This window comes from Neopsephotus bourkii, unplaced genomic scaffold (assembly GCF_033783945.1).
Source record: "Neopsephotus bourkii isolate Nb327-2 ecotype Australia unplaced genomic scaffold, CSIRO-AGI_Nbou_v1 NB_1060, whole genome shotgun sequence".
Taxonomy (NCBI): domain Eukaryota; kingdom Metazoa; phylum Chordata; class Aves; order Psittaciformes; family Psittacidae; genus Neopsephotus; species Neopsephotus bourkii.
This window is the reverse complement of record NW_026901548.1, coordinates 1705624-1730192: the sequence shown is the minus strand read 5'-3', so window position 1 is coordinate 1730192 and position 24569 is coordinate 1705624. Positions and strand designations below refer to the sequence as shown.

The 24569-nt window shown below is 58.6% G+C and overlaps 1 protein-coding gene across 1 annotated transcript; it reads left to right on the top strand.

The window, feature by feature from the left end:
* The first annotated feature begins 14906 nt into the window (after positions 1-14906).
* Positions 14907-21566, top strand: RGS19 (regulator of G protein signaling 19). The gene is made up of 6 exons (XM_061361491.1): positions 14907-15065; positions 17078-17211; positions 17350-17486; positions 18687-18761; positions 19920-20154; positions 21040-21566. The coding sequence occupies exons 3-6, from the start codon at positions 17386-17388 to the stop codon at positions 21226-21228; spliced, it is 600 nt and encodes a 199-aa protein (XP_061217475.1). The 5' UTR covers positions 14907-15065; positions 17078-17211; positions 17350-17385; the 3' UTR covers positions 21229-21566.
* The last annotated feature ends 3003 nt before the right edge of the window (positions 21567-24569 follow it).

The following is a 24569-nucleotide window of genomic DNA, read 5'->3' as shown; positions in this document are numbered from 1 at the left end:
GTCCCAGCTCCTAATCCCCAGAGCCGCGATTCTCCCAGTGCCTTCATGGCATCTATACTGGAGTCACTGGAGCAGGGTTTGCTCTGTCTAACACGTTGCCTGCTTTAGTTCTTTTGGCTTGCTTTATTTTTACTCCTTCTGACCACAGCAAGGGATATAAATCATCTGACATCCTGCCAGCAAACTGCCACAGGCGCTTTGGGACCGGAGGCATCTCTCCTGCCCTGAGAGATGCATTAAAAGCCAAGTGGCTGATGGCTTGGAGCGGGTTCAGGTATGTCTGTGCACATACCAGCAGTTCAACTGATTCCTTCTCCTATCTTATCTGTCCATTTCTGGCTTTCAAGGAGAGGAAGCTTGGCAGGCGAGATGCTCTTGGAATGCACTCAGTAAACCATGGGTGCGAGAAGCAGGGAGCAGGAATAGAAACCAATATAGGTAGGGCAGCTGGGAGCCCGGCTGCTGGCTTCTATTCCTGGCTGTACCCATGACTCACTTGCTGACCTTAGAAAGCCACTTCACCTCTCCATGTTCCTGCTTTCTCACAGGCAAAAAGCCCCTTTTCCCAGGTCATCCCAGGCAGAGGGACCCTGTGTATCCCAGATGGGTGTCTTCGGAGGAAAAGCCTCATCCTGCTCCCTTTGCCAGCCCTGGGTTGTTCCAGCACACAGGAGCAGGGCAGTGCGGACCTGGTGCCTCTTGTCCCATGGGGAGCTGGCAGCTTTAGCCAAGTGCATTTAGGAAGCTTTTTGGGATCCTTCAAGGGAAGGAAAAGCACTAAAACAAAATGATGCTGATAGTGGTGTGGCAGCATACACCACATTCCTGCTCCGGATAGGACTCTGCTATCAGCCACCTTCATTAGACATCACCTTTGTCCAGTTCCCTCCTTATTAACTGTGGCCAAAGCACTGAGCAAAGCCAATCTCCTCCTTGCTTTCCATTTCTCCTTAGTCAAGACCAGTTCCTTGACAGTGACACTGGGCTGTATCTGCCCCCCCTCCCAGCAGTTGTAAACACATCTCTCTGCTTTATTCCTCCCCAGAGCAGATTCCTTGGATGCTAACACCGGATACAGCCCTGGCATCGGATGGGCAGTCCCATGGAGCAGGATGGAGCTGCAAACACCCTGGAATGGGCCATTGGAAGAGCAGATCCTGGTGTTTGCAGGAGGCTTCTTCATGGTGCTTCCATCCATCCATCCCTACCCGATGGCTCTAGCTATGGTGCAGCGCAAGGAGGGTCAGATGGTGCTAGCACCCAGGAGGAAAGCTGTAGTAAGAGCCACAGAGCCCATGTATGTCGTTAGCCCCTCCGCACGCATCAGGATGAGCAGCAGCACAAAGGCATCCTGGATCAACCTCATTTCTATGGAAAAACAGGAAACTGCCTCTCCCTTTGCCAAACGAGAGGAAGAGCTGCAGGGGCTGTGTCTGTGCCATTGAGAAACGGGGCAGGGGGAAGGAGCAAAAGGCTCCATCTTATCCAGGAGCATGTCAGGAGGAGGATGCCTCAGTCGATTTGTTCTAGGGATACTCTTATGTCAGTCCCTAGCACAGGTCTTGGAAAACAGAGTGAGAGGATCTCTGCTCCAACAGGGTTCAGACCTCTCCATCTCCAGGAGGAAAAGCATACGGGGGGTTGCTACAAGCAGCAGGGCAGGGGTGGTTCCCCCTGACACTGAGGGGCTGCATCCCATATGGGCCCTCTGGTTCAAACGCAGTCTGAACCCAACCAAGAGCATCTTTACCTTCCCCTCTGGTGCAAAGTATTTCCTCTTTGTTATAGACCTTGACTTCACAAACCTTCCCCTTAGATAACACTCCTTCTGTCTCTCACCATCTACATCACCTTTCCGCTGCAGCCATAGAACAAAGACTTCCCACTGCTTCCCCAACATACCTGCAGGAGCTGTTCCACCCACCTGTGGGCTTTTGCATGGAGATCAGGCCAGGCTATGCTCATTTTTACAGGTGGAAGGTCTCCCTTTCAGCTCCTTGTACTCCTTAAAGGGTCAGAGATGCTTCTGAACTATCACAGCACACATGGGTTGGAACAGGGTGGATTTGGTCCAACTTTTCCCATTGTCCATCTTGGTCTTCCCCTGGAGCAGCTTGCTCCAAGCCCCTGTGTCCAACCTGGCCTTGAGCACTGCCAGGGATGGGGCAGCCACAGCTTCTCTGGGCACCCTGTGCCAGCGCCTCAGCACCCTCACAGGGAAGAGCTTCTGCCTAAGAGCTCAGCTCAGTCTCCCCTCGGGCAGGTTCAAGCCATTCCCCTTGCCCTGTCCCTACAGGCCCTTGTCCCAAGCCCCTCTCCAGGTTTCCTGCAGCCCCTTTAGGCACTGGAGCTGCTCTAAGGTCTCCCCTTCAGGAGCCTTCTCTTCTCCAGGCTGCCCCAGCCCAGCTCTCTCAGCCTGGCTCCAGAGCAGAGCTGCTCCAGCCCTCACAGCAGCTCCATGGCCTCCTCTGGGTTCACTCCAACAGCTCCACATCCCTCTGGTGCTGAGGCCCCAGAGCTGGACCAGAGGCAGGCTTTGGGGCCGCAGTGCTGCTCTTAGCCCCATCCTCACACACCAGCACCAGCCCTTCAGCACGTGGTTTTCCTGGGACCGCCCTGGGTGCTTGAGAGGGCACCAACCCCGGGTGAAGCTTTTCCCACGGTTTGGGCATCAATCCCATGTCAGCTCCATGGGGATTCTCTGGTGCCTAATAGGGGCTGACAGCAGGCGTTGCTCTTTCTCACTGCCGCAGCCCTGGCAGGGTCATTCTTTACCCAGCGGTTTGGAAGTACAGAACTGAGCTCTGTACCTCCATCAGCCCCTGATAAAACAGGCCCGAGGGTTAATAACTACCAAAGAAAGGAATGTGGAAGACGATGAGTGTGCTCACATACAGTGCAGTTGCACAAGCTCTGTTGCATTAGGAAATCAAAATAACCAACCCTTTTCCCCCTAAATGTGGTTGAATTTATACCTGCCCTCTTCCTGGTAGTGCAAAATCCCCTCTTAAGCTTTGCTCCATGGAGAGGCACGCTCCACAGCTTCAACGTGGTGCTTTATCTTCACACTTGAGCACAGGAGAGACAATCGTGACACTTAAGGCCCCTGTGGGCAAAGTGACCCCAACCAGAATGACTCTTGAGTCAGCACGTGGGCAGGCACAGGGAGCCAGGAGGTATGCTCTGTGCAGCACAGCTGATAGCTAAGGTAGGGATCAGCCTGTGCAATGTGCCTCTGATACACACACAAGGGTGCTCAGGGGCTTCTCCAAAGGGAATAAATGAGCTGTGATGGGGGTGCATGTGTCTGCAGAGGCAGCTCTGCAATGGAGACACAGAGGATGTGTCCTGGTCTCTGCCTCCTGCACCCACTCGTGCCAGCTCTTGGTGAGCATCATCTGGAGGGGAGCATCATCAGGAGGTGAGCATCATCTGGAGGGGAGCATCATCTGGAGGGGAGCATCATCTGGATGTGAGCATTACCTGGAAGTGAGCATCATCTGGAGGTGAGCATCATCTGGAGGGGAGCATCATCTGGAGGGGAGCATCATCTGGAAGTGAGCATCATCTGGAGGGGAGCATCATGTGGAGGGGAGCATCATCTGGAGGTGAGCATCATCGGGACACACACAACAGCATCATCTGGAAGTGAGCATCATCTGGAGGGGAGCATCATCTGGAGGGGAGCATCATCTGGAGGTGAGCATCATCTGGAAGTGAGCATCATCTGGAGGGGAGCATCATCTGGAGGTGAGCATCATCTGGAGGGGAGCATCATCTGGAGGGGAGCATCATCTGGAGGTGAGCATCATCTGGAGGGGAGCATCATCTGGAGGTGAGCATCATCTGGAAGTGAGCATCATCTGGAGGGGAGCATCATCTGGAGGTGAGCATCATCGGGAGGTGAGCATCATCTGGAGGTAAGCATCATCTGGAAGTGAGCATCATCTGGAGGTGAGCATCACTGGGAGGTGAGCATCATCTGGAAGTGAGCATCATCTGGAAGTGAGCATCATCTGGAGGTGAGCATCATCTGGAAGTGAGCATCATTGGGAGGTAAGCATCACCTGGAAGTGAGCATCATCTGGAGGTGAGCATGATCTGGATGGGAGCATCGCCTGGAGGTGCACCACCAGGAGGTGAGTGAGCATCACCTGGATGGCAGCATCACCTCACCATGGCTTCAGGCTGCCCTCAGCAGACAGGAGATGCATTTCAGGGATAGAAACAACTTGACCTTTGCAATCTCAGCTCTGCCAAGCGCTTCCTGCAGGGCAACAGCTTCTTGCTACTCCTGTAACTCCCATTCAGGCTGTGGTAGCTCCGGTGCTGCTGCTTCCTCAGCACTCCACTCCCAGGCAAATCTCTCCTGGTCACTCCAGTCAAGCCATGCTCTGCTGCTTGGAAAGCTTTAAAGGGCCCAGCAGAGAAGGAGGCTTTGCTAAAGCAGAACAGCTCAGCAACCCCCATACATCCAGTTTCATCACCAGCCTCTCAAGGAGAGCTGGAAATGCCCTTGAGAAGGATGAGCCCTCTCCCTGCTCCAGTGAGGTGGGGATGGATGCTGCAGAGTGCTTTGGAGATGGGTGTTGAGCAACTGCTGACAGGGTTTCTGCATCCAACAGAGCTTTGCAGAGCCATTGGGAGCCTTGCTGCTCCTCAGTGCTGACACCGGCTGACTCCTCTCACATATGCATCAAAAGAAGCTTTCTTCTCCCCAGCATCCAGCCTGGAGTTACAGGAGTTCTCCTCCAGGAGGAAAACAAGCTCCGCAGGTTCACCTCTGCTCACCCAGCACCGTCCTACGGCAACAGCATCAGAAAAACACAGAAGAGGCTCTTGAAAAGGGGCTTTCACTGTGAGGGTGCTGAGGCGCTGGCACAGAGAAGCTGTGGCTGCCCCATCCAAGGCCAGGTTGGACACAGGGGCTTGGAGCAAGCTGCTCCAGTGGAAGGGGTCCCTGCCCGTGGCAGGGGTTGGAGCTGGAGGAGCCCTAAGGCCCCTTCAACCCCAAGCACGCTGGGGCTCCATGGCTCTATCGAGCCCAGGCATCGCCTCCCCTCGGGATGCCCGGGGGGTCCCGCTCGGACCGCAGCGGGTCCGCACCGCGCAGCGAGACCCAGCGGGGCCGGGGCCGGGGCCGGGACCGGGCGCTCCCCGCGGCCTCGGGCGGCACCTGCGGGCGGGCCCCGCTACTGCAGCGGCGGGGGCTGGAACGGGCCGGGGTGGGAGCGAGCGGGGGGATGCAGGAGGGGGCCCGGAGCGGGGGGGTCCCCGTGTAGCGCAGGAACCGGTCGCAATAGGGATGCTGCCGCATCCCACCCTGGGGCCGCTGGGCATGGGCAGGATGAGACCCGACCTGCCCAGGGGTCCTGCACCCACTGATGCTGAGCAGCCCGGCTGGCACCGTGGGAAGCAGCGTGCCCAGATGGAAGCCGAGTGAGAACTGCACTTGCAATAGCTGGAAAAGACGCTTTTCCCTCCCCTCTGTGTGTGTATTCGAGGGGTGTATTTGTCTAGGCCAAGCTGTGGCACTGTGAGCACAAACACTGCGAGCTGGGCTATTCACGGCTTTGCAGGGGATTTGGGGGCTCCAAACATCCCCATAAATCACAGAATCATGGAATCGTTTGGGGTGAAGGGACCTTAAAGCTCCTCCAGCTCCAACCCCTGCCACGGGCAGGGACCCCTTCCACTGGAGCAGCTTGCTCCAAGCCCCTGTGTCCAACCTGGCCTTGAGCACTGCCAGGGATGGGGCAGCCACAGCTTCTCTGTGTGAGGATTGGATTATCCCAATCCACACTTCCTTTTTAGAAGGTGGCCTCTTAAACCACTCATCACCTTTCCACCATCAAAGGGAGGGTCTGGCTCCAGGATCCCGAGCAATCACAACCCTGAGTGTTCACCGGGGTTTCTCTACATCCCAACTGCTCCCTACAAAGCAATCCCCAAAGATGTGGGAGCCTCCTTAAGCATTTGTGAGCTTCCAGTGAGAAGAACCCCTAAAGCAAACGGGAGGGCACGGAGGGAGGGAGCAGGGTGGCAGGCACTGGATCTGCTCTGAGGATCTGGGAATGGTGGAAGTGGAGGCAGGACCCTGCTTCTCCTGCAGAGCTCATTGAGCAGGCACCGGAGTGAGCTGGATGGGTAAAAAGTGGGAGATGTGGAATACTGGATGGAATGGGGAGCACAGCAGGGATGGGGGCTCAGCCCCACGGCGCTGCTCACACAGCAGGGACCGGCTGGGTGTTTTCAGCTGAGCAGGGATGTGCAGGGGCCTGTTTGGAGCGCGTCCCCCACGCAGCAGCACACGCGTCTCGAGGAGGGAGCGAGACGCTGGCTTGATCATTGTCTCACCCAGGGAAATGGGGTTTAATGAGGTTTTAAATAATAAAGTGGGATAATTTCCCTGGCTGGCAGCATCATGAAATTTTCATGGCTCTTTTCTCTCCCAAAGTTTTATCAGCCTTTTATTTTTAGCCATGCATAATCCCCCCTTTTGAGAAGAGAATAATAGCAAAGAAAGCACTGATTTAGGGGAAGCTGCTCCTGGGCAGGGATGCTGGGCTGGGAAGCAGCTCCCAGGGGATGCATTGCTCCACTGGGAGCCCTGCCCCATGCTCCAGGGTGGGTGAAGACCCTGCAGGGACAGAGGGAACACCCAGCTGTGATACAGGGTGGCAGTACTGGGTGCAAAGTGCTGGTACCGGGTGCTGATGCAGGGTGCAAGTATTGGGTACATGCTGGTGCCTGGTACTGGGTGCCAGTACAAGATGCATAGGGCTGGTGCAGGGTGCAAATGATGGGTACCTGGTGCTGGTGCTGGGTTCCAGTACAGGGTACTGATGCAGGGTGCAAGTGTTGGGTGCCTGGTGCTGGTGCCAGTTCTGAGTGCTGGTGCAGATCAAGTATTAGGCGCCTGATGCTGGTACCGGGTACCGTGATGGGTGCTAACACTGGGCGCTGGTGAGGGATGCTAGTACTGGATACCGGGTTCTGATGCAGGGTCCAGTCCTGGCTGCAGGTTCCGGGTGCCGGTGCTGGATGCCGGGTGCCGGTCCCTGCGTGCCTGTCTCCGTGTGTGTGTGTGTGTGTGTGTGTGTGTTTTGACGTGAGGAAGTGCCAAAGCTGCAATCGCTTTAGGAAGTCAATCGCAGGGGCCGGGGGACGCGTGCGCAGTGCAACCGCCCCGCTCCGCTCCTCTCCCGCTGCCTCTCCCTCTCCCTCCGGTGCCCAGCCCGGAGCAGCGCAGCGCCGGAGCCGGGGGCCGCCGGGGGCTGCGGACGGCGCTGCGCGGATGCCCGGCCCGTGAGTACCGCTCGGCCCGCACCGGGGATGCGGCGGGGCTGGGAGGGGATCGGGGGGGACCCGGGCCCGCTGCCCCCTCCCTCACCCTGCTCCTTCCCCGCAACCCGATGCTCCCCCCGCGCCTCGACGGACCCCGCTTCGCTCGTACCCCCCCTCCCGGGGCATCCTCCCTTGTGCGCGCTCCGAGCGCCGGGGCTGATGGAGCGCTCCGGCTGTGGCTGTGTCCGTCGGTGCGTCCGGCGGCTGCCTGTCACCAGCCCCATGTGCGAGGGCTTTTGGGGGGGGGAAAGGTGAAGGGAAAGGGGGGGAGCATCGGGATGCTCCGTAGGGATCAGTTGTAGGGGAGGGGGGGACCCCGAGCACCGAGCAGGGAGGGGGCCCTCCCCGCCGCATCACCCCGCGGGAGGGCAGGGCTCCGGCAAGGAGGAGGAGGAGGAGGATGGAGGGAGGGGGAAGAAGGGGGGCACCCTCCAGCCGCAGGGCCCGGGCTTGCCCAGCCCATGGGGGGAGCTTGCAGCGAGGATTTCCCCCCTTCTGAGGCCTCCCCGGCTTCTCCTGCACCCACAGGTGGGTGCTAGGGCGGTGATGGAGCATCCTCGCTTGGCCAGGATCCCTCCTTCCCATGCAGCTCCCCAAGCCCCGGTGCTCTGCCTCATAGGGAGAGCAGCAGCAACCGGGAGCCCTGACCTGGCTGTCCGGGGCTTGGGGAGCACCGGGGAGGTCGGCTGAGGTCAGGGCGACAGCAGGCTCTGGTCCCCAGCGCGTGGTCCAGCCATAGGGTTGGAGCAGGGACCTGGCTCGGTGGTGACCGGGCCACGGCTCTCCCCATGGGGATGTGACATCCAAGCATCACCCAACACGAGCCCATCGCATGGGCAGCGTGCGGGGATGCTGCCACTTGGCGCCGTGTCCCTGTGGATGAGGGATGGAGAGGGCCACCCGGAGCTGCTCCTCTTGTGGACCACGGGGAGGTTCCCCCGGGAAGCTCCCTCTCCCCGCGGCTTCCATGAGGCTGCTCTGGCGCAGATCCATGGCCTTATTTAAGGAACTAAACAAAAAGTGTTAAGTGAGTGGGAGGGATTTCCCTGCTGCGAGGGGAGTTCATTCCCCTCTGGATGCGCCTCCACCATCCCCATCCATCGAGACGCTCGCCCCATCACGCTGGATGAGCGGAGCCCGCCGCGTTCCCTATCCCGGTGGATATCGTTCTCCTTGGGAATACGGGTCGCCCCAGTGGGTACATATTTCAGGATAACTCCCAAGGGATAGTGCCACATCAGATTTCCCTACAAGGATTTTAGCTCCTCCGCTTCAGCCCTTCCCCACCAATGACTCAAGCTGCTGATCAAAATACAGCCGTGTTCTTCAGCAATTAAACAAGCTCCACCTCAATCGGATTATAGTGGGGAAGCAGGAATTTAGTGACATGGAGATACCTCGATCAGGGTGCAGGTTTCTGGCTTGGTATCCTTATTACAAGCAAAAAGGAGCTGAAGGTTGGGATAACGCAGCTCAAACCCAGAGAGGGTGAAGGAGAACACCTTGGCAGAGCAGTGAATGCTGAGCCTGCCCCAGTGCAGGAGCAGCTCATCTTGGAAGCGCATCCTCTCCCCTCTTGGCTGGTGTGTGCCTGCACTCCCACTTCTAGGCTGGACGTGGGCTACAGCACCTTGAGTTGCAACTGGACGCATGCAAAAGTGAACTGAGGGCTCTTCCCTCTGAGCAACAGGTCCAGGGTGGCAAAGCAGCCACCGCATCACTGCTGGGCCTCTGCAGAGCATGAGCTCAACCTGCTGTGGCTTTTCCTCTTCATATCCCCCCCCAGATCTTTACCCTCTGGGCAAAACCACCTTGGAAAGGGAGCTCAGGAGGAGGCAGGAGCCGTGCTCGGTGCTGGCATCACTCCTGAGCCACCCCATGCTGTGTCCTGCCTTCCCCTGCCTCCTCCTCCTCAGGCTGGTTCCATGCTCCAGCCCCTTGGGCCATACCCGAGCACCCCAAAAGCAGAGCGGGGCCTCGGGCAGCGCTGCCTTTGTGCCACCACTCGGGGTTCAGCGCTTCGGGTCCTGCCTGGAATGCCAGTGGCTTCCGGGTGAGCCTTTGCTGGCACTTCCTATTCCTCAGTTCCTCATTCTCTGCCCATCTCTCTATGCATTTCCATCACAGCAGCAGCTCAGAGAGGGGTAGCCCTGGAGGCAGCTGCTTGTATGCATTGTTTTATGGTTGCCTCTTTACCTGCGGTGAAGGGGAGATGCTGGAGCTCATCACCGCTTGCTTTCACCCCATCATGTGTTTAGAAGGTGGGGCTGTGCCCATGGGGAGGACAGGCTGGGGGAAGAGCATCCAACATCTTCTGTGGGGTAAGGGGAAGAAACTGAGCTCGCTGCCAATGGGGACTCCAGCAACCCCGGCACAGAGCAGGAGGCTGCTCTGCAGTGGCCATCAGTGTCCTGGTCCAGCGGGATCAGGGCCAGGAGCATCAGGAGTTTCAGGACACCTTTCATAGGGATTGAGCATCTTAAATCCAGCTGTGCGCGCTCTGCGTTGTGCTGGTCCATGAGCCAGGGGGCGAGTGCCCTGTGCAGCCCTGGGCCTGCTCCGTGGGACCAGGGGACACAGAACTGGGGGCTTTGGGGTCAAGCTATAGTGAAATGAAAACACTGGCTCTTGCCGGTGTAAAACAAGGCAGCAACCCCTGAGTTCTGATCCATCTTCACCCTCCTGCAAGGCTGCTCTCTGGGAGCACGGGGAATTCCTTATGCCTGTTATTCTGGGGCAGCAACAGGCAGGGGAACACCAAAATCCTTTGGGATTCAGCTCATTCACCTTAACCATGGAGAAAAGGGGTTTTCCTGACAGCAGGAAGATGGATGGTGGAGCTCTGCAGGAAGCCGCCCTTCCAGTTCTCTAACCGCTTGGAAACAGCCTCGGTTCACTTCTGAGGGCTCCGTGCTCAGGTTGGGAAGATCCAATGGGTTTGGGGGCCCAGCTTTGCCATGTGCTTGTTGGTGCTTGCCCATCGCAGAGGCAGGAGCACCACGGAGGCTCCACGGCAGCCGTGGGATGGGTACCGGGGGAGCGGAGCCCCAGTGTCCCTCGATGCAGGCTGAGGGTGCGATATCAGCCCCTTCCCAGGGCTGGAGTTCCTGCTGGTTCGGTATAGAGGGGGTTAAAGGGCCAGCAAAGGGGGTTTGGGGTTAAGGATTTGGGTTTTCCCATTGCTCCCCCTCCTGCAAGCATGAACCGAGCCTGGGCTTAAGCAGTTTCCTCTGACAGGAGGCGAATGCCCAAGCAGCGTTTCAGTGCAAAGGGCAGGAGAAGAGCAAACAGGTAGAGATTGGCATTAGCAGGAACCCCGGAAAAGGAAGGGAAAGCTTCCAGCCCTAGCCCTGAAAACCAGCAGAGCCCAAGGGAAGATGCTGCTGTGGGTCTGGTGTGGGTTTGACCATGAGAAGAGACCTCACAAGGGGGATGTGGGGACACTGAGAGCAGTGTCCGGCTCCTGTGTCCTCCCATGGGACAGCTGAGCCCTGCAGCATCCCAGGGGCTTGGCAAAGGGCATCGCCACGGCCTGGACATGGGTGAGATCCCCAGTGAGGACCAGTACCATGATCTGAGCCCGGAACGGCTCCAGTGGCATCCCAGCCTGAGAGCAATGTCCATCGGGAGCGGGATGCAGCAGCAGCCCCGGGGCTGGGGCCACCCCAACAGGGTGACAGCACTTCCTTCCTCCCTCCCCAGTATGGCCAAGCTGAACCCATCGTCCTCCTTCTCCTTTGCTTGGGGTTTAAGTAAGCAGCACAAAGCTCCCATTGCCTGTCATGGCTTGGGCAGGGCAGAGCATCACTGCTGCAGCAGTGGCAATGAGGCTGCCGTGACTGCAGCACAGGGGTCACCCACATCCCTTGGGATGCTCCAGTGTGTTAGATCCCTTGCTGTGGATGTTTGCCTGCAGGACAGACTCATTCCACAGTCCCTCAGTGTTCTAACACAGGACAGAAGCCTGATGTGGAAGCTTTCTGACTGGTGCAAGTGAAAGCTCAGCTCTGCAAGCTCTGGTCCAGGGATCTGTGGTGGCACTGGGGTGTCAGCCCATCCATGGGTGTTCACATCTGCCTGAAGCCAGACCTCAAAACGCATCCATCAGTGCTGTCAGTGTGCAGGCAATGGGGCCTACAGCATAAACCCAGGGTCCCCATTTGGGGGTGGCCCCTCTGGTCCCCAGCCCTTGTGCTGGTGTAACCCCAAGCCTGTCTGGTCCCATCACTGGTTGAACCTGCTGCTGCCTCAGCCCTGCCCTGACCACATCAATGCTGCGTGGGGCTGTGCCCTGGGCAGGGAGCGTGGCTGAGAGCAGGGCCAGACCTGTCCTTGGCATGACCGGACCCACCGGCTCCCAGCCCTGCTCCCTGTGCCCGGCCGGTGGCTCCGGATGCAGGCGGTGGGGTTTGGTTTCGGGCTGGGGCTGGGGAGGACATCACCCCTCGGCTGCACTGGGGAGCACTGGGAGCCGCAGTAAGTGACCCCTTTGATGCGCTTTCCCCTTCCTTTCCATCCCAATCCCGGGCTGATTCTCTGCCTGGTTCCTTGTTTCCGTGGAAGGGACAATTCCTCATCTTCTTATCCTCAGTCCTCCTGTCATCCCCATCCCTAATTACCACTAATGCCCCCTCCTTTGCCCGCTGCTCCCCAGTGGGATGCAGTGCTGCCCGTACTGGCATGCACTGGGATGGGGACTCATGGTCTGGCAGCACCCCATGAGCACAGAGCACCCCACCAGCACCATGGCTCAGCTCTCACCCTCACCACCCCGATGCCGTATCCCTCCTTTCCCTCTTCCCTCCCATCATCACTGGGCTCCATCCATGCGGTTTAGCCCCTGCTGGGTATTGATTACCGTGATCTTTCTTCTCCTTACGCATGGATCATTACCAAATGCTTACCAGGAGTTTGCCTTCACAACGCCGCGGTACGTCTGCTAATAGAAACATAATTGTCAGGGTTTGCCTGGTTAAATCCCCAGCTGATTGTGGCCCGTGCTATTTTTATGCTGTGAAATAATTAACTCTGTTTCAGTGCAAACAGGGCCTTAGGGTGGGTGCTGGCAATGCTGTGCCCATTGGGGCTGTGCTGGGACAGAGCTGTGGGTCCCCTCGCCTCTTTGCAGCAGATGATGGAGAGGTTCCTGTGGTCCTTTTGGTGGGATTTGGCTTGGAGGATGCTCAGTGGAGGAATCCGGGTGAGGAGAGGACAGCGCTCAGAGGTCCAGACCTGAGCATCACCGGCAGAGGTGCCCATGGGGCTATTGGCTGTTGTGAAGGAGCAAGGAGATGCTGTAGCATCTCCCAGTTCCCATCACCAGGGCCCATCTTTCCAGTCCCAGGGCACAGCAGACAAATCACTGTAGGGCAGAGGCACCCGCTCGCCTGCTCCATGTGCATGGTGGTGTTATCAGTGGCACATGCTCGATGGGTGTCAGGGATGCGGCCTCATCCCAATGTGACCGAGGGACCAGAGCCCATAGCACCGGGGTGAGCCCAAGCCATGGGGTACTCGATTCTTTAATCTTTCTCTAATAGGATGCAAAAGGCAGGAGGTGGGGAAAGACTGGGTTTAAATATAGCTCCTAAAGCTTCCTGTGCACAGGCAGGTGGCTGGGGCTGGCTGTGGGTTGGGGCTCGGTGGTGTCTGCCATGGGGTAACCCCAGCAGAGCATCACCAGTCCCTGACACGTCTGGTTGGGCTCAGTGGTTGGTTTCAGCCGAATCTGGCACTGGTCAGAGGGGGAGAAAGGCAGGGAGGAGGAGGCAAGGAGGTTGCTGAACCCTTATGAGACACTGGAGGATCCAGCAGCGATGTGCAGGCAGGCAGGGCTGCTGAGCTCTGCTGCACTGCTCCAGCATGGCCGGTCCCACAGGGTGCTTTACAGCTCCTCCAAGGTATGGAAAGGGGCTGGATCCGGATCTGGTGCTGTGCACATCAAGGCATTGCTGGTGAGCAGCAGGGGCTGGGGTCTCCCCCATGTGCAGGGGGTTTGTGCATCACCCCCGGCTGAGCGCTCCCTATGGATGTGGAGGATGAGCAAGGAAGCTGTTGTCCTTTGGGTGACAGGGGCGTTCCCATCGGGACGGGGCCGCAGTGGGATCCGGCTGGTGCCTGGGTGCTGGGATGTGCAGTGTTGGGAAGGGAGGAGATAACAGCTCCGTGTCCACAGGGAAGCGGCTGCGCCAAGCGGGGCGCTGGGCCAGGCTGATAACGGGCACATGGCACAGCGGGTGCCCCGGGGGAGCGTGCGGGGGGATGTCAGCATTCCCCTTCCTCCTCCCCTCTGCTCCCTCTTTCTCCCTTTTTCTCCCCTTTTCCACCTTGTTTCTCCCCTTTTGCCCCTTTTCTCCCTTTTTCTCCCTCTTTCTCCCTTTTTCTCCCCTTTCCACTTTTTTCTCCCTTTTTCCCCCTTTTTCTCCCCTTTTCCCCCCTTTTCTACCCTTTTCCACCTTTTTCTCCCCTTTTCTCCCCTTTTCTCCCCCTTTCCATCTTTTTCTCCCCCTTTCCACCTTTTTCTCCCCCTTTCCACCTTTTTATCCCCTTTTCCAACTTTTTATCCCCTTTTCTCCCTTTTTCTCCCTTTCTCCCTTTTTCTCCCCTTTTTCTCCCTCTTTCACCCTTTTTCTCCCTCTTTCTCCCTTTTTCTCCCTCTTTCTCCCCTTTTCTCCCTTTCTCTCCCTCTTTCACCCTTTTTCTCCCCTTTTCCACCTGTTTCTCCCTCTTTCTCCCTTTTTCTCCCTTTCTCTCTTTTTCTCCCCTTTTCTCCCTTTCTCTCCCTCTTTCACCCTTTTTCTCCCCTTTCCACTTTTTTCTCCCCTTTTCCCCCCTTTCCTCCCTTTTTCCACCTTTTCCTCCCCTTTTCCACCTGCATTGATGCCCGTGCGAGTGAGAGGCAGCCACCAGCAGAGACCATGCCCCAGTGTGGTCCACTGGTGTAGCGCCAGGGCTGGACCCCTCCACCCGCAGTGGTGCCGAAGGCAGATTGAACCAAGGAAGCAGAGGTCGGGTGTTTGATTTCTCTCTCTGTTTCTTCTGAAGGGGACAGAAACCCAAGCAGGTTTGTTTGTGGGGCACTCTTGGCCAATGGAGCTGGCACATCCCGGCACTGGGGTGATGCTGCTGGGAGGCACCGAGTGAGGCTCGGACTCAGCCCAGCCCTGGGTACCAGCCCCTTCCCTCATTGCCCATCCTCATCCCTTGGGGATGCCTGGGGCACAGCGTGGAATCCACCAGCAGTGGGTACTGGGGACCAGGCTGTGCCCACCATATGGATGTATCTGCCCATCACTCCTCGCTTCCTTGGCCATGGGGTCGGTGCCAGCACTGATGTGCCCGGTCTATCTCTGAGCCAACACCGTGCTCAGTGCCAGGCCTGTCTCGGGACCGCTTCTGTTGTCCTCATGCCTGTGGAAGCCACTGGATCCAAGGGACGGGAAGCACGAGGATGCCCTGGCTCGGGCGCCGGTGGCACTCGCAGTGCCCTGCTGGGGTGAGGATTGCAGCCGGGGCTTTCCCAAAAAAGGCCTGAACTCTGGGTTGCGTTTGCCACTTCCCTCACCACTCCCTTCCTGTGAGAGGATGTGCTCGGGGCCTTTCTCTTTCTCTCTTCTCTCCCGGCTCCCTGCCCTCGGAGCAGGCAATGCCGCGCTCGCCCTGAGCCGGCCGGGGTCACCCTGGCTGGCACCGGCCGCCGCGGCATGGCCGAGGTGCAGGTATGGATGCGCCGCTGGCATCTCCCCTTGCATCCCCCCCCTTCCAGCCGTGTGCACCCAGGGCTGTGTTGGGGTGTCCTGCACCGGGTGGGTGCTGCTTTGTGCTGGGGATGATGGGGAGGGGGGAGCGCCACGCTGCTCACAGCATCATCCCCATCGGGGTGTGCAGGGAAAGGGGTGCATGAGGGGTGTCATCCCCATGGCTGGTACTTGCCATCCCCTTGGTTTTGTCCGTGTGGGGACCCTGCTGCCGCATCTCCCATAGTGGCAGGCACAGGGTGATGGTGGACCCTGCTTTGCCCAATGTGAACAGGGCACAGGGTGATTATGGGGGCAGCCCAATGGAAGGGTTCCCTCTGAAAGCGGTTTTGGGGAGCGCGGTTGCGTGGGGGTCCCCTCTTTGTATGAGGAGAGGATGAGGTTGTGCCGTGCTCGGTGAGGACATCACTGAGCGCATGAGCTGGACACCAGCGCATGGGGACTCCCACTGCGGCCCCCGGCACCAGGCAGTGATGGCAACGGCTCACACAGGGCTCGGGTTCAGGAGGCTTTTGGGGCGAGGAAACGTCCCCTTTCCGTCACCCTTCCTCATTTCACAGCCTCACGTGTGCGCTTCCGCCTCCCCTCTGCTGCCCGATGGGACTTCCTTATCCGCTGCCCCTGCAACACCCCTGCGGCCCCCGCTCTGTTGTGGGGTGCAAAACCAACCCTGGGGGTCCACAGCGTGCTGGCATTGCCCTTTGGAACCAATCTGGAGCTGGTCCTGCCTCCTGGCTGGGTGCTGAGTGCACCCCACATGCATGGGATGGGGATGCCCCTTGCTTGGGGGATGCTGCTCCATCCTGATGCCTCTCTGGGCTGGTTTGGGTTGTGGGTCCCCATGTGCTGTCCCCATATGTGTCCCTCTGGCCCCCGCCATCCGCGTGCTTCGGGATGGGCTGGGGGGAAGCATGGTTTTCCCAGCCTTAGGATTCCCTCCTGCTCGCCCCATTCCCGCAGCCTCATCACCGGTGCCTGTAATTAGTGCTGGGGTCAGATGGAGCCGAGGGCAGCACGGGGGGACAGGAGCAGAGGCACTGCTGAGCCGGTGACAAGGTCACGGCCACGCTGCCAGCACCCAGGGCTATAAATAGGGACAATTGGGAGTGAAACGTGGACTCGCTCCTTTTTGGTCCCTGCAGGAGCGATGGGAGCCAGCGGGAGCGTTGGCAGGGCCCAGGGCAGGAGCTCATGGAAGGCAAACCCAGGGACAAGGCACCCTGGGCTCAGGGGACAGCCCTGTCCCCACCTGGGACCTGCATCCTGGCTCCATCCCCCTTGCAGGGCTCAGACCCGAGGTGAGGGACCTGGGGCAGCTCGACACAGGGATGCTGGGGCTGAGGCACATGGGACTGCCCCCTGCTCCGGCTCCTTCCTTCTGGCTGTGATTGCTGCCCAGGATGCAGAGCTGGATGTGACCACATCCTCCCCATCCCTAGGTGGGTGCTGAGCCCTGGTACCCAGCACCCCAGGAGCATCCCCGTTCCAGGCTGGACCAGTGGTGCCGGCAGGAACAGGCAGCCTGTGGGTGCAGTGGGAGCATCCAGCAGGGGTGCAGAGCACTGGAGCTGGCACAGAGCGAGTTCTGGTTTGGTGCTGGGCGCTGTGAAGACTTCACCCCCCGTTTCCTTCCACTCACATGATGCTGTGGAGCCGCTCCGACTTCCCCATCCTGCACACGAAGGCCCTGGGGGGGTCCATTGGTGCTTGCCCATGGCTGGGGGCATTAGGCCGGTGGCTGAGCCCCACACCCTGCCCGGCCCCACTGCGGGGCTCAGCAGCAACACCAAAGCGTGGTCGGGGTCCGGGGTGAAGGATGGGGCTGGTGAAGCATCCACCACCACGGCCCCCCTCCTCCTGTGCTTTTCACTTCCTTTTCTTGCGCTGTGCCTTTGCTCGCTGCCCGCAGCAGCCCCTTCACAGCAGGGCTCCATTGGGGATGGTAACGGTGCTGCTCCTCTCCCTCCCCACAGGCTCCATCCAGGAGGCCGCAGGGACTTTAACCGGGGGCTCACCCACGGGTTGGGACGAGCCCAGAGCAGCAGAAGAGCCCCTGGAGCACAACCCAAGCCCGTCCAACATCACCGTGTATGAGGCTGGGACGCAGGTGAGGAGGAGACGGCCCCGGGGCCGGCCAGAGCGGGAGGTGGAAGGAAATCACAGCAAGTCACTCACTGAGTGGGGGTCCCCATTGCTTGCATGTGGTGGGGGGCCCCTGTGCTCACTCACCGTGTGCCCGTTCCAGTACGCAGGACCCGCGTCCGCAGAGCCACCCCTTCCGATGTCCCGGCATGAGGCTTCTCCGACAACGGTGCAACCCGCCAGCAACCACCGCCCCAACGCCTGCTGCTTCTGCTGGTGCTGCTGCTGCAGCTGCTCATGGTACGTGGGGTATGGAACGCGCATGGGGTCCAAGGGGGCGTGAGCAATGGGATGCACCCGTGTGCTGCTCGTCCTCCATCCTTTGTGCAGCACCGAGCGCTTGGATGTGGCTGCTGCCCCAGCAGGCGCCTGGGTTTGAGGGAGCGTTGGTCCCACAGCATCCCTGACTCCCGGGTGCAACGTGGCCCTTGAGTGCGGTTTGTGGTACCCACGCCACAGGCAGCTGCGATGGAGCCGGGCCTCCGGGATGCTGCGTGCTCATGATGGGTTGGGAGCTGAGAGCAGAATGGTCAGGAAGGGTGTGAAGGTGTTCTGGGCACAGTGGTGCTGGGGTTGTGATGCTCTCCTTGGTGGGTTCAGGTTGAGCTGGGCTGAGCACTGTGAGGGCAGGAGGGGTTTGCTGCCTGTTTCAAGCAGGGAAGAGCAGGAAGAGGGCTTCATGTCCATGCCCAGCACTGAGCTGCCTTCTCATGGCTGCAGTGCTCTGCCCAAAGTGGATGGTCCATGTCCATTGGAGCCCTCCCAGGCAGCTCTGCCTTGGAGCATCAGGAGCAGAGCCCAAAGCCAAGGATGTAACCAGCACTCACCTGCATCTCCCATCCTCTCTGAGGATCCCCAGCTCCTTATTCTCTGGATAGCCCACATTTTGGAGAGCCCATCCGCTCCCTCCATCCTCAGCATCTCCCTGCTCCCATTGCCCATGGCTTTGGGCTTTAGAGCCACCGACAGCACTGATGTGAAGCTGAGCCTTGTGCAAACCCAGCAGTGATGTGTCAGCCCCATTCAAACCCCTGCTGGGTCCTTGGGGCCTCATCTCACCCGATCCCATCTCATTACCTTGCACTTAGCAGCGAGGGCATCCTGCCCCTAACCTCTCCTTCCAGGATGCTGCTGTGAGCAGGGTCACCCTTCCCTGGGTCCTTCCTGCATCTGTGCCCGGAGCCTGTGAGCAGGGCTGGGACAAATCCCTCCTCATGGAGCAAACAGCGACCAGTGCCAACCCGAGGGGCAGGGCTGCTGCCAGCAGGGAGGTCTTGCCCATCACAGCCACTGTGTGCCAGCAGGAGCCGTGCTGGCGCAAGCAGGAAGCACTGCGGTCAGCCTGGGCACTGAACGTGGAAGTTGGCTGTGCCGGGGTGAGGGATGTGGGGCACGGTGCACCCCCAGCGCCCCTCACTACCTTGCCATGTCCCCTGTTAGGAACGAGGACCGGGAGCGAGCGTGGAGGGCGTCCCGGGAGACCAAACTGGAGACCATCCCAAACTGTGAAGCCTGGTGAGTGCCGCAGGGTTGGGTGCACAGCATGGTCCCCATTGCCTCCATCCACGGCACCCACGTCCGTATCCTGCCTGCTGGGGCGCACACGAGGAGCAGGATCAAGGCACTGGGATTCAGGGGTTCCTGATGCTGTGTCCCTGGTTCCCAGCAGGAAATGGGAGCCTGGGGCCACTGGATGCAGCCCTCTTGTAATAGTGGCCCTTGGGCGTCTTGCACAGGGAAACTGAGGCACACAAGAACCTCGGGAGCTTTCAGGCCTCATCCTGCCCTTTAAACCCAGTGCTGGGAGCACCTTATATCCAGAGGGATAGGAGGGGATGGGCTGTTCCTTTGGGATCAGCGCTGCAGAAGCGGATGCTGTACCACAGGACGCGGTGTAGTTACTGCACCCAGCACCCAGCACCCAGCACCCAGCCCCTGGGGCACCCTCACACACAGGGTCAGCCCTGCTCATTAACACTGACAGTGATTGCTCCTGCTAATGAGCAGGTAATGAGCGTCTGCTCCCTCCTTCCCAGCTGGGAGGGGTGCTGGGCTGATCTCAGCCCATCCCTGCCTGGGAAGGGCTTTTGCTCCTTGTTCTTGGCTCTGTGCAAAGCCAGCACCAGATATTCAGCTGATAGATACCAAGAGCAGCCTCTTAACTCAGTGACCTTAAAGCTCATCCAGCACCCTCACAGTAAACTTCCTTATATGTAACCCTGAACACCCCCTCTTTGAACCCATCACCCCTTATCCCATCGCTACAGTCCCTGATGTAGAGCCCTTCCCCAGCATTCCTGTAGGTGGATACTGGATAGGTACTGATGTGGATACAGACACTGGAAGCTGCAATGAGGTCTCCACGCAGCTTCTCCTCTCCAGGCTGAACAGCCCCAATGTTCTCAGCCTGGCTCCATATGGGAGCTGCTCCAGCCCTTGCTCATCCTTGTGGCCTCCTCTGCACTTGCTCCAACAGCTCCATGTCCTTTTGCTGGGGACACCAGCACTGCCCCCAGTGCTGCCAGCGGGGGTCTCATGCAGAGCAGAGCAGAGGGGTGGGATCAGCCCCATGCAGGATGGGCACCGGGGTTCAGGGCTGGCACCGCGGATGCTCAGGGGGGAACGCTGTGGCCATAACCGTGTCCCTTTGCCCTCTCCGGGGGGACCCGGCAGCGCCAAGCCCACGCCGGAGGAGGTGCGGGGCTGGGCACAGTCCTTTGAGAAGCTGATGAAGAGCCCTGCGGGCCGCAACGTGTTCCGGGAGTTCTTGCGGACTGAGTACAGCGAGGAGAACATGCTCTTCTGGCTGGCGTGCGAGGAGCTCAAGGCCGAGTGCAACAAGCACACCATCGACGAGAAGGCGCGGATCATCTACGAGGACTACATCTCCATCCTCTCGCCCAAGGAGGTACGGGGCAGGGCTCAAACAGGCCTGGGAGGGGTGGTCCTTAAAGAGCCGTAGGCTGGACCAGGTTGGAAAAGCCCATTAACATCATCGAGCCCAATCGTTACCCTAGGCCAACCACGGCACTGGGAGAGAGCTCTGGTCCAGCCCGGAAGCAATTTGGGGATGGGGTGGTTTGCTTCGTGCTTGTGTATGGATGGGGGTAAGAGCATCCCCCTCCGGGATGCTGCCGGCTTTGGGACCCAAGGGCCTGGTTGTGCTGCGGGGCTGAAACCTCACGAGGGCACCAGCGGGCCGAGGAGATGCCGCATCCCAGCTCTGAGCATCCCTGGGTGGGAGCAGCCTGAACCCCGTCCTTGTGCCCAGCAAGGGGAGGACACTGTGAGCTCCCTGCAGCTCGCCCCAAAACACCCTGGCTATGGTGCAGATAGCCTGGAGCACACTGTGGTCTTCCATGTCTGCCCACCGTGCTGCACTGATACCCAATGGCATAGAATCCTGGAATGGTTTGGGTTGGAAGGGACCTTAAAGCTCCTCCAGCTCCAACCCCTGCCACGGGCAGGGACCCCTTCCACTGGAGCAGCTTGCTCCAAGCCCCTGTGTCCAACCTGGCCTTGAGCACTGCCAGGGATGGGGCAGCCACAGCTTCTCTGGGCACCCTGTGCCAGCGCCTCAGCACCCTCACAGGGAAGAGCTTCTGCCTAAGAGCTCAGCTCAGTCTCCCCTCGGGCAGGTTCAAGCCATTCCCCTTGCCCTGTCCCTACATCCCTTGTCCCAAGCCCCTCTCCAGGTTTCCTGCAGCCCCTTTAGGCACTGGAGCTGCTCTCAGGTCTCCCCTTCAGGAGCCTTCCCCAGGCTGACCCTGTCCCTTACCCCATTTCTGCGCAGGTGAGCCTGGACTCGCGGGTGCGGGAGGTGATCAACCGGAAGATGCAGGAGCCGTCCTCGCACACCTTCGACGATGCTCAGCTCCAGATCTACACGCTCATGCACAGAGACTCCTACCCTCGCTTCCTGAACTCTGCCATATACAAATCGCTGCTCCAGAGCGTCTCCCACTCCTCCTCGGAGTCCTAAAAGGGCTCCCGATGGCCACGGGGATGCCGGTGGGGACACAGTAGCCAAAACGGGGGGGGTCTCAGTGCCTTGTCCCTGCTGGCCCCCTCCTGAGTTTTTAGCTTTTTACCTAGGAACCATCACCCCGGTGTCTGGGCCATCCTCCAGGACTGGTCCCCAGGGCTGGTGGCATCTGTACTACTGAACCCCTGCCCCATCCCTGGCTGGAGCGCACCCAGGGCCCGGCTCCCTCCGCATCCTGTTTGGAAGAGGTCACTTTATCCCATCTCCACCACACGTGGGGACGCAGCACGTCCCCGTTTCCCACCTGAGACCCAGTTGGGGGCTGGGTTGGGGGTTGGGGGGGTGGGAGGTCGAGTGTTGGATTCTTTTGGTTGGTTTTTTTTACTTTTTATTTGAAATGCGCTTTTTTGTTGGCTTTTATTGGGGTACGGGGAGGGGGGGGGGACAAGCGTCTCTGTACAGATAAAATCTTGTCAGGTTTACATGCTCCGGCCTGGTGGCGTTCCCGATGGATCTGGGGGGCTGGATGGGACAGAGGGCAGGCACCCCCTGCGCTGAGGCTGCAGCTCCCCTATCTCTAAAGCTGCTGCAAGGGATGGTGGGGCCATGAGGATGCGCTTGGAGGGTACCAGGGTACCATACGCATCCAGAGCAGCACATTCCTGCCACCCCAAAGTCAGAGCATCCTGCACCCTCAGTTCATGGACATCAGGGATGCAGCTGCACAAGCCCACGAGGAAAAATCACAGGGAATCATGGAATGGTTTGGGTTAGAAGGGACCTTAAAGCTCATCCAGCTCCAACCCCTGCAATAGGCAGGGACACCTTCCACTGGAGCAGCTTGCTCCAAGCCCCTGTGTCCAACCTGGCTTGGAAGACATAGAACATCCATGTGGTTTTGTATGGCACAAGGAATGTGCTCCTGGAGCCCAGAATTAACACATGTCCACCACCAGCTCCTGCCCTTCACAGTGAAACAAAGCCAACATCACCCCACCAACACTCCAACAACCTCTGCTTTCCCACTTCTCTCCCTCTTCCCATCCTTCCCTCTCCCTCCCTTCAAAGCAAGGAGCACTGGTTTCTTCCTACTGAAGATACTATTTAAGCAACCAAAACCTCTCAGCTTTTTGTGTTTGGTTTGTGTCCTTCCTTCCCTGCATGGAAACTTGTGTCAGGAAATGCAGTGTTTGCCAAGCTGGAAATACAACTCAAGCAAATGTAGTTCTGAGGGAGAGCAGAGAGTTCCTTTGGTCAGGAATGTTGGTATTGTTATCCCTGAGCTCTTCCTGGCAGGTTTGCCCTGGGTCTGCACCACTGCAGCATCCCCACCCTGAGGTTTGAGTCCTGGGTGCTGGATTTGCTCTGTAAAGGAAATATCTCATTCCCAAAATGTGGCTGCAGCTCAAGGATGGGAGGCTGAGCATCCCCAGGGCCATTCAAGAGCATAGCAGGGGCTCAAAGCCACACCACAGAGGGCTCATCCAGGGAAGACCAAATCCCTTGCTTCCAATCGTGGCACTTCAATACCTGGTACTTGATCTTCATTTAACCTTGTTTCATTGTCTTCTCACTGAAGTTTATGTAGTTTTACTTAATTTACTTATTCTATAGCTCATCTTTACTCCCCAGCCACCTCTTTCTCCAGTGGCTTTCCCCTCCCTGGCTCTGCCCCGTTATCCCAGAAAACAGCACTGTAAAATGCCCCAAAGCAGGATTTTTCCCTCACTTCCTCAGGCTTCTCCATCCCTTCAGGCTCATCAGCAAACTGCACCCCACACACAATGGCAACAGCAACCAGGAACACACCAGCTCCTGCTCACAGGGCGCAAGCCAGAGCATTTGGATCCTGAGGCTTTTAAGCATTCCTATGAGGACCCTGCTCCCTCCCAAGCCTGGGTGGAATAATCCCGTTCCACCACAAGGCTTGGGAGGCTTGAACAAGTTGTCAGCATCTTTGGATCTTTCTCTTCTTGGGAAGCTTGGCTGCACCCCATGATGGGAGAGCCCTGAGCGAAGGAGCCGGTTGGGATCCCTGCCTCTGGAAGAACAAAGCTGCTTGCTTCTCTCCAACCATCTCCAAGGCCTGTGCTGGAAAGCCAATGGAAATACCTGGGTTCTGCTCTGGAACAGGGGAGCAATGCCCCAAGATGCGACTGCAAATGCGCCAGTGCTGCTTGAGCTACAGGGCACAGGCCTGCTCCCTGAGCAGCCCCTAACCCAGAGGCTCTGTTGGGGTCCCCTGGAGCTGCATCACCCCAGCTAAGGGATGGGAAAAGAGGGATTTCAGTAGCTCACAGAACAAGCCTGATCCTGCAGGGCTCCTTCCCAGCATCCTACCTGCAGAGGTGGCACCTGCGCCTTGCTCTGATCCCAGGCTCCTTTATCTCACCCCTTCCAAACAAGCAGCTCTGAGCTCACTTCAGGCCTCATCTGTTTCTAGAGCCAAGTGTTAACACGTAATCCATACCCCCTCCAGGTCCAAGCCTCTGGAATTCCTCCTGTATTTGCAGCACTTCCTCTCCTTCAGAGCCTTTCCAGCAAATCACTCTGAAAACCAAGGCTGCCTTTCAGCTGCCAAGGCAGAATAGCTTGAGCAAGCAGGAAAGTGGCTGGGACTCCCTTTTACATTCCCACTGTGTGGATTCCCTCCACCTCCTTCACTGATGGCTTCTCCCTGTAGCAAGTTTAACTGCACCCAGGATCCCTGCACAATGGGAAGCAGTCCTCAGGGCAGCAGGAATAACAACAGGCTGCTGACCCCCCCTGCTTCCAGATCCTGGCCACAAGGGTCTCCTTCCACAGAGGGATGGAGTACTAGGGAATGCCCACATGGGCTTAGCACTGTCTCCTTGCTGTCCCGTCCCTCTCCTTTATGTGGCTGGTGTCACCCTACTTCGTTTGCTACAACCTGAGCAGCACGTTCCCTTTGCAGCAGGCTTTGCTGTTGGCATTTCAAGGCCTGTCAGAGGGGAGACTGAGCTGAGCTCTTAGGGAGCTCTTCCCTGTGAGGGTGCTGAGGCGCTGGCACAGGGTGCCCAGAGAAGCTGTGGCTGCCCCATCCCTGGCAGTGCTCAAGGCCAGGTTGGACACAGGGGCTTGGAGCAAGCTGCTCCAGTGGAAGGGGTCCCTGCCTTGGCAGGGGTTGGAGCTGGATGAGCTTAAGGTCATTTCCATCCCAAACGAGTCGGTGGTTCTATGACAAGGTATATACATCACTGCAAAACCAACTGAGTGCTGCACTCCAGGGCACTGTTCAGTTCCCACCCTGTGGACACCGACCCTCTGTGAAGCTCCCATTCAGTTCCACACCCCAGAAATCAAAGTGCTGCATGGGC